The sequence below is a fragment of the Amphiura filiformis genome, unplaced genomic scaffold (assembly GCF_039555335.1).
Source record: "Amphiura filiformis unplaced genomic scaffold, Afil_fr2py scaffold_47, whole genome shotgun sequence".
In the NCBI taxonomy this organism is placed as follows: Eukaryota; Metazoa; Echinodermata; class Ophiuroidea; order Amphilepidida; family Amphiuridae; genus Amphiura; species Amphiura filiformis.
In genome coordinates, this window is record NW_027305511.1 from 382,315 (window position 1) to 392,500 (window position 10,186).

A 10,186-nucleotide genomic window follows, 5' to 3' on the forward strand; every position below is an offset into this window, starting at 1 on the left:
TTCCTTCCTTTTTTTCAATTCAATTTATTTAGGCCTATTGATTTTTTTAAACAAAACAAAACAAGTCAGGGTCGGGCCATCTTTTAGCGTCTGTCGGGTTTCGCCAAGCAAAACGTATTTTTTTAGGTCTTAGTCCATGATTTACTGGTGTGCGCCCGTGTCTTAATTGGTGACGAGCTGAAAATAGACAAACTTAATTGGCAATGGCAATGCAATAAGCTTACAGGTATTTTGTTTCGTTATCTGTGGAGTAATTAATCTTCGTGATAAAACCGACTCAGTACAGAGAGAGGGCAAAGGTATATGTGGGCCTTTTTATTCCTGTGTCAAATAGCCTGGAGTTTGTTGAGGCCAAAGCGAGGGCCAAAGGTTTTAAATTTGGTAAGCTTCACTCACTGACGTCAAACAAGCTTACCAAAAAGCCAAGTTTTATGATTTACTTCTTTCCACATGACATGATTCATGCCTACTTTCTGACAACAGACTCACTTTAATAGTAGTGACATAAATGAATTGGGCATCAATAAGAAGATTTGTAAACCAGGCAGAGAGAATAGCCAGGGTATACTACAAAGGTAAACTATATTTATACAAAGTTAATTTTTTATTACTTCCATGGTCTGTGCTGTGCACTGAGCGTACACGAGCGTAAACACAGAGGTAATAAACAGTCATGCTGATTGGCTAATCAACGGTCTTGATAATAAGATGGTTAAGGTTTTACCGTCGTCACCCGATTCGACTTGACTATTGGCGCCTGTTTTAAACGCTGCGTAGGGCTGCGTCGTGTTTCGGCGTTATGCGTTGCAGACATCGCAGAGAACGATGCGTGTTGTGCGTGTCAATGCTATTTTTGCGCACCGTCGATAACTAGGGCCACAAAATAAAGAAAACCATGTTTGCTGTTTTATTAAATACAATATGTACAAACCAAATCTTGCCAGCGGGCTTCCACTGATAACGAACCTGTCCTCCCCAAAGTAGGCCTACGACAGTAGGGTACAATCACAGTTATAGGCCTACCCAACAAACACAGAATCAGGTTTAAAAAAAACCCATTAAGGCCTAAACGAGTGTTGGTTAAATTGGTTAATTCGTTTTAATAATCATATTTTGGCCTAAATGTTGGCTAACCACTATGCCTATAGGCATATTAATGGTTATACGTTTGTAGAACGTTTCATAATGAAACGCAATACACGGCAATTTTAAAAGTTTATAATCCAACAGTTAGGCTAAATGTTTAAAGCATTTGTGTTTAATCATGGTTATTGGGTAAAGACCTAAACCTACTAAGCTACGTGCACAGAATTCAAAATGCATGCGATAGACAACACCATCAAAACTATTCAGTTTCAACATGTGTCATAGGCCAAAAAAAAAAAAAATGATATCATAATTGGCCAAACGTTTTTCTACAGCTATAGGTAACCCAGTGTTTAACTTTGCTTTAATTGAACTGCTATTGATGACATGAATCCACCTCGAGATAATTCCGTATTAGGCCTATAGTGTTTGTGACCAAAAATTTTCCTCTCGGCAAACGGCCGCTAAGCATACTATTAGGCCTATGCCTATAATAATTGTAGGCCTATTATAGTCAAACACTTCCGCCCATTCGCTTTAACATGTTTAATAAGTCCTCTTTTTGGTCATTCGAGTCAGGTGAACATTGTGATATTATTGCACTACTTATATGCGTAGTCCTTGCACTACTTTATTGCATGGCGGTGCTACGGCACTTCCAAGCCACTTCTTATAGCTTCGGATGCTGCCTTTCCGAGTTACAAATAAATATATAAAATAGACAATATATGATTCTTCTGTAGCTTATTTTAAACATGGTGAAAGCTGAGAATTTCTCACTTTGTGTAACTTGATAACTCTTTGGTTAATATCTTTGCAGAATAGGAGTCTTTCTTACACCCGTTTATGACCAAAATGCACCAAATTAGAATTAGGCTAAGAATTTTAAGGCTTCATTAAGTCTTTTATAGTCGATATTATTATAATTGTTCCTATTCTGGACACTTCTTAGGTAACTTTTTCTTTACAGTGAAAACTTTCCTGCGTAAACAGACAATTCCTTTTTTGTGGCCATATGCGTACACGAACGCTGATCCGGCATCAGATCGGCGTGTATACCAGCTAGCGTTGGTACGCACCAAAATATCCATGTGCGCAATTAACTACGCATGGTGTCGCAGAAAAAATGCATTTTTGACCTATTTTGGTCAATTTACGCGAAAACAAGGTCCGGTACCCCCAATTTTTTTTGCGCGATTTTAAAGAGCTTTTTGTTTTTCATAACATATATAAAATTAAAAAATTTTGTCTCGACAATTTTTTATACAACGCATAAAGGTGGTATATTTTGGGCAAATTGCTGATTTTGCCATTGAAGTGTACAGAGATTTTTGGAAATGTACACCTCTTTTAAAACGGCTGTAGCTCAAAAGTGAGGTCCGCACCCCTGTTTTTTTTTCCTGATTTATTATCTACACATATCAAAGTACAAAATATGTCAATTTAAAAAAATTTGGTCGATAGGTTTAGTAACGACGGTAAAACCTTAATAGTTAGTAAGTTAGCTTTTTTCTCGGTAATATTGCCGATCATCCTGCCGGGGCGATGGACCCTCCATTTTTTAATACATCGATGTTCTAGCCTTCGTGCAGAGTGGAGAAGGCCTTGATAATAAGATGGTTAATAGTTAGTAAGTTAGCTTTTTTCTCGGTAATATTGCCGATCATCCTGCCGGGGCGATGGACCCTCCATTTTGTAATACATCGATGTTCTAGCCTTCGTGCAGAGTGGAGAAGGCTAGAGGAACTCAGCTAATTATTATAGGGATGATCACAATGAATTTTCTGCAGCCTTGACAATGCCTTACAAGTACATGTACTGTGCAAAAAAAGCAAGTTCGGTAATGCATAATTTTTCTTCTTGGCGATCTGTTTTGAACTAAAAGCGGTTTTATTTGATGAAATCCAACTGTCGCTACAACTTCTGTATCAAGGATAAAGTACCGGTACTTTTTTGCCTTCATCTTCAAGTTTCTGGTGTCTAAAATTTCCGATTTGTGTATTTTAAGCCATTTACTGAGGTCGCAACTTTTGAGTTGAAGGTTGCCCTCTATTTAATAGCAATGGACATGCCCCGGGGACATGCCTACTATATCCATGGCCATGTGTTTTGAACTGGCATACATGTCAAAGTGGCTATGGTTTGTTGAGTACATTTTTGAGCTGTACCCCATTTACCTTAATTTCTTAGCCTTTCAACAAGGCTTTGCCTGGAGCACCGCCGTAATGGGAGCTTTACGGGGTCAATATTTTTTGGACGGTGGGGGGGCAATTCTTGGCAGGCCGAGAGGAGGTGGGGGAGGGGCAAGTTTTGGCTTGCCATTTGGAAAAAATTGACCACCCTTACCAAAGTGAATGCCTTCGCTATGCAGTTTCTATGCAGTCGTAGATGCAGTTATTTTATGTAGTCGGTTTAAGTAGTCGAAATGATCTTCATATGCATCGACATGTCCATATTATGCCTTCAAAGACAGGATATATGCCTTCAAGGCTTATTTGCAGTCGCTATGCCTTCCCACAGCAAAGTTAATATGCAAATTAGCTATGCCTTCATTGGTCGACTGCATAGCTATGCCTTCATTGGCCGACTGCATAGCTATGCCTTCATTGGTCGACTGCATAGCTATGCCTTCATTGGTCGACTGCATAGCTATGCCTTCATTGGCCGACTGCATAGCTATGCCTTCATTGGTCGACTGCATAGCTATGCCTTCATTAGTCGACATGTCCATATTATGCCTTTTAGAATTTTGTCATTCTTTACCGAAAATGTTGAAATAATAATAATAATGATAACTATTAGGAAGGATCTCTGTCCATTTTAGCCAAAATATTCACAGGGTAACACTAGCTATTTCCATGTTTTTGGTTCTATGGGGGAATTAAAATTGTAATTAGAATCGGGCCCGTATGCAGCGGGTGTGCACCCCCCACCCCCCACGCGTACGGACCCGATTACAATCCATGTCTTTATGATCATGATCAATGAATGCATTTCAGTGGAACGGCATAACGTCTAGTGCAGGGCAATTACATTAAAAACAGTGTAAACTCATTGCTATAATTATGCCCGTTACATTACTACTCATGAATACCCTTTATACTTAATTGGGTTTTCCATGTGTTTACCATTAAATTTGACATTTGCAGGATGGCAGTTTGGGCCACTCACTGTGACAAAAAGTTGAAAACAACGGTCCCAAAGAAATAGGATGACCATTTGGCACCATGCATAAAGTCATGGCTCTTAAAAATTGTCTGCCAAAAAGGTTTAGAACCAACATCTTGATGAACCAATATAAACCTTATTGCTCCCACCTTTCAGCCTGCCAAAATAAGACAGAGATCCCCAGTACATTAATTATCCCTGTACCACATTAATTATTGTCATAATACATGTACATGTCAGCATAATTATAATGAACCAATACTGTTCTGCTATACAAATCTAGGTTGCCACTAAAACTAATTTTGAATACATGATACATCTCTGATATACAAGTGCTTGACTGCAAAATTCAACAGGTTTGCATGCAGTAATCATGTAGAGCATAAATCTTAAGCTTATACATTTCTACTCATCTACATGCAGTGAAAATCTGTAAGCCTCAAATTTACCTGTTCATACAGTCATTGTAGTAATCTGTAATGTGGAATTTCCTTTAAAATGTCTGAATTATGTAAAATAGTGCCCAAAACATCCACCATCTTCTTACAGCTTGTAACTGCCTTGAATCCAACAGCAAATTTGAAATGGCAGTTGGTGATCATGTGACATGTATGCAAATTAGCTCTCGACTGCATAATTTGCCTTCCATAGGACTGCATAATTTTGAATTTGTCTTTGACTACTTGTTTTCCCAAGCTTGACTGCATAGGACTGCATAATTTACAGCGACTGCCTATTTGAAATGTCTTCGACTGCTTTCTATGCAGTCGAAGACATAACTACATGGTAGAACTGCATGCGTAAGTAGTCATTTGTCTTTGACTGCATAAAGACTGCATATTATGCAGTTTTATTTGGTAAGGGCAAGGATCACTTTTGTGGTACCGGGTATTACCATACTCTATGGGTTTATTGCCTTAAAATCTAACATTTGAAAAATGAGTAAGGAGTAAGGACCTCCTCGTAAATCATTATCATTATTTAATTTAACAACAAAAAACATGTTCCGCCTCCTAGATAGGCCTACATGAAAATAAATCATTGTGGCTTCATCCTTGATGGGACAAAGTCATAGATATGCAATGAGATTATTGAATCCACAATTCTTTATTTCCACAGAACAGTTTGTGTCAAAAGTCATACACCGAAGCATGGCTACAATATATGCAACACCTAGCACAACTCTTGTAGATGAGAAGGTTAAAATCAATCTGTCGGGATTTGATCCAGGGTCAAAGGTTACCGTCAGGTCATACCTACCAGAACCAGGTTTGATATTTGAAGGACATGGGCATTTTGTGGTGGATGGCAGTGGAGAGGTATCTGTCTCAACGGATCCATCTGTGGGTGGAACATACACAGGTTCGTTGTTTTAATCCCCTGAGCACTATCTGTCGATCTAACATTGCCTCTGATTGGTCAATTACATGATATCTTCAATTTAATCACCAATCAGAACTTGTAGTTTTGCAAATAATTCACCTCAATTTTTGTGTGTGGTGAAATTATTCTAAAACTGTTGGTGATTGGTCCAATTGATAATGAAAACTCCCAGTGAAAACTCACCAATAGGCAGGTAGTTCTCATGGGGTTAGAATTCATCACTCTGTGCTTTTCAGACCCAGTGATACCCCATACACCCCAATGGAAGACATGACCTTATTAAATCGTTCACTCAAGGAGTGTGAATTTCAAAATTGAGTTACCTGAATGGGTGACTACATTTTGAAATCTTTTTGTGTGGGAGATTAAGGTCATGTCTTCCATTCGGAGTGTATGGATTTCAACTGGAATACCATATAATTATTTTTAAAGCAATGGTCTTGCAAAATTTAAATCCATACAATCAAATTAAGAAAGGCCAATCAGTCCAGACTGATCCAGGCTAGACATGGGGCAGAGGGCACTCATGACAAACTATCTGATCATGTCGCCCGACCAAATTTTACAAGAAATGTGACTCTCTTGGTCATGATGCATTTGGCATCATATTGATGAGCAAGATGGCATACTCTTGTGAAGACCACAGCAGTGCTCTATAGTGCCACCTGACAGAGAAATAGACATGATATGTGCTTGTATGTTTGTCCATTAGGCGAGTGAAAGTCGATTCCGAGTTTATCGTCCCCCGCCCGCGTCACTTTTTGGTAACCAAAAACACCCGCGTCAAATTTTCAAAAATGCCAAAATAATTCATTATTTTCAAAGTATCAGTGTTTTCACCAGTTTTAGCAATTGGAAACACATAAATTCATAACTTGGAAGCAAAACGAGGCCCTTTTCTAACTTTTCTAGTCCCTACCCATATAAAAACATGTTTATAAATAACATGTATGAGTATGGCTTTAAATCAACACGCATTTTAGGTCAATAATGAAATCTGTTGAAATAATGAAAAATGAAAAATGAAAAAGTCACCTCACCAACCTGGGAAAAAAAGGGGACGATAAACTCGGAATTAACTTTCATTGGCCTTAGCCTACACACTCACACATCCTACAATGCAGTTGAATATTCGAGAAGCAAACAATCAGGATTCAGGATTTTCCAAATGAGGACTAATAACTTGGAATAATCCTGGACCTGCTCAAGACCTGGTCTACAAGTCATCCACTAGAGATTTTGAACTTAGTTGATTGATTTTGGTGGACCACTTACCTTTAAAATCACACAGGTGGATATGTCAAAGCTCTTGCAAAAATGGAAATCCAAGATTAGACTGCGGAACTCAGTCCTCAATGATAGTCAGTCACTTATCTTTTGGTCGTTATATGACTATCATTTGAGGACTGAGTTCTTACCATACATCTTCCGAGGTGCAGTTTCAGACAATAGCTTGGGATTATTGGGACAGAGGTTATCTTTTGAATTCTTTCATGACCACTGAAGCATAGTCAAGCCTGTCAAGGACACTCGCGTGAATTGAAAGACCATGTCACTCGCCACACAAGAATGTCAAAGGTCATAAACACCAATTTGTTGTACTTCCGCGCCTCGGAAAATGATGTTTAAGGTTTAGGACTAATCCAAGATGGCCACCACCGGCCATATTGAAAATATAAAATTTCAGCCTCTATACCACAGTGAGTATGTGTTATACCTTGTTTTAGGGGGTTTTGCATACGGGGAATCCATTTCTGACATCAGTTTCTAAGATCAAGTTATATGTCAAAATTCAAGATGGCCGCCAGAAACTACATGATTTTCTTCAATGCAACAAAGACCTGACTCCTTCATCCCCCTTCCACTCAACACAAAATTTGTAACCAATCATGTGTGTTTCAATATTTGAAAGATCCTCTTTGCAAGGTGTAATTTAAATGATTTATAATTTATTGTTATTTTCAGATGTTGAACCTATGGGTCTATTTTGGAGCATGGTGCAATCCCCAGGTCTGAAACAGGGGCTACGATATGCCAAGAAAGATGCCGCCACACCGATGCAAATAACACTCTCAGTACACAAAGGACATTTAGATATATCAGCATTACAAACTGATACTCCTGTAGCTAAAACACAGATAAAAAGGACTTATATGGGTCCAAATGTTGAAATTATCAAAGTGCATTCTGGGAGGGTGCGAGGACGAGTGTTCAAGCCTAAAGGTAAAGTTGACAGTATATCTTGTAGTTGGGCTATTCCATTTAAAATCCACACTCTCCCTGTGGAAGATTTTGGAAATATCTATTTGAAACTCATACTCCCTCTGTGGAAGATATTTCCAAAATCTTCCACAGGGGGAGTGTGGATTTTAAATGGAATAGCCCATTAATGCATTTGTGACACGATCTGCTCCATGGGGGCCAAAGGAGGCATTTTTGAAAATTGAGTTACTATTTAATTATTACCTTGTAGTAACATTAGGCTATCATATACTGAAAACACCAAAGGTCTAGCATACTTGGTTCTAAAGTTATAAGGTTTTGTGATGTGCATTTTCTTATGTATTTTATTGTTTTTTTACTCCATATTTTTGCCTTTATCTCAGTTTCAAATTTGCCACCTTTGGCCCCCATGAACCAGATCATGTCACATTTTCTCACACAATTTCTCAGAAAAAATGGGGCTATATCCAGTTGAAATCCAAGCTTTTTGGCGATGGGAAGGGATAGAAGGAAGGAATAAAGAGAGAAAACATAGAAAGAAGTTGTTTGCTCTAAGTGGGAATCGAACCCGAGACCCCTCGCATGCCAAGCACTGGGTCAGCGACGTCTTGGGCTTCGCTGGCCAGCGAAAACCGTGCCTATATCACTTTAATAGGCGATTGCATCATCACACGGCGTGGGATGCACGCATCTAACAGCGCTTATTATATCAAGAAGTATTTTGTAGTATTCGGACATGATAGGGTTAATTGAGCCTATATTGAGTTTCACCAAACCCTAACCCGCCAGGGGCTTTTTGGCGATGGGAAGGGAAAGAAGGAAGGAATAAAGAGAGAAAACAAAGAAAGAAGTTGTTTGCTCTGGGTGGGATTCAAACCCGAGACCCCTCAAATGCCAAGCAATGGGTCAGCAACACTTTGCCACAGGTTTTGGGCTTCTCTGGCCAGCGAAACCGTACCTATATATCTCTTAGGGCCATTGCGTCATCACACCATGTGGGATGCACACAAGAACAGCGATATATCAAGTAGGATTTTGTAGTACTCGGGGGTGTTAGGGTTAAGTAAGTGTCCTTCCCCTTTTACATGAGTCACATTTCAACAATGATCGATCTATTCCAGTTGAAATCCATACACCCCTTTTATTTTCAGCCCATATTTGGTGTTTATCCTGACTATTTTTCATCTTTATTAGTAATATTCATCGTTTCTGGTATGTGCCTTCTCACATCCGTGATTTATTCCAGGTCCAGGGCCTTTCAAAGGTGTTATAGACATGTTTGGCTCAGCAGGTGGACTCATTGAATTCGTGCTGCTCTTCTAGCATCTAGAGGTTTTGTCGCATATGCCTTGCCATTCTTCAGGTATGAAGACTTGCCTGAAACCATGTTTGATTTAGATCTTGATTATTTTGAGGTAAGCATTTTTTAAAGCTTTTGTTTTAAGCACGGTTGTGAGTAGAGTTGACTGAAGAAAAGAGATCCGCCAAGGACCACCAAAATCTGCTAATTTTTAAAAAGTTGGTCAATGAATCAGAGCTGACGTGATACCCTAAACTATTTTCTTTTTTGAAATATTCACTAATATGCAGGTAACTAAAAAGGGTACGTCCATCTTTGAGATTGTGCCCCCGACCAGGCATGAAGATAAGATTTAGCCGACAAGTGTATCCTTTTGAAATGAATGACATTAATTTTGTTTTTCAACTCAGGAGGCAACAGACTGGTTACAGGAGCAATCTTATGTAGAGCCAGGAGGTATTGGAGTCTGTGCAGTATCATGGGGAGCAGAAATAGCTGCACTTATGGCAGCTACCTTTCCTGAAAAGGTGAAAGCATGTTTTGTTTATAAATGATCGACCCAGCAGACAGTAGCATGTTTTGTTTATAAATGATCAACCCAGCGTAGGGTATTCAAGTTTAGGTAGAGACATCCCTTGGAGATTCATACCATTTAAACCATTGCCGTGACGTCACTCTATTCAATTTACTGTTGATTATTATCTACGAATCAACACTTTTCTGAACGAATCAACGGTTAAGTGTGGATTCGTAAGTACGAATCCACCGAATCTACCGGGGATTGAACCCGGGTCGCACGCGTGAGAGGTGTCAATGCTGACCACTACACTATTGCTACCTTGACAATAATTCACGTAACAATGCTCAGTTAAGTCTGCCATTAACGTATCGTAGTAAAATCATGGAATATTTTGTTTTTTGAACACAAATCATGAAAGGTTTGTCTTTACCATGTTTATTACACTGAATTTGGCAGTGAATGCTTTATTGAATTCACCAATTAATTTAATTTACCAAAAAAAAAAA

The 10,186-nt window shown here is 38.9% G+C and overlaps 1 protein-coding gene across 1 annotated transcript in view; it reads left to right on the top strand.

The window, feature by feature from the left end:
• Window positions 1-234: 234 nt before the first annotated feature.
• The window catches only part of LOC140144280 (acyl-coenzyme A thioesterase 1-like), an 18,278-nt gene continuing 8,326 nt past the window's right edge, over window positions 235-10,186 (top strand). Inside the window, 6 exon segments of the mRNA XM_072166098.1 lie at window positions 235-575; window positions 5,374-5,616; window positions 7,603-7,860; window positions 9,107-9,166; window positions 9,169-9,275; window positions 9,571-9,687. Of these exon segments, the coding sequence (XP_072022199.1) occupies window positions 509-575; window positions 5,374-5,616; window positions 7,603-7,860; window positions 9,107-9,166; window positions 9,169-9,275; window positions 9,571-9,687 (852 nt within the window). The 5' untranslated portion in view covers window positions 235-508.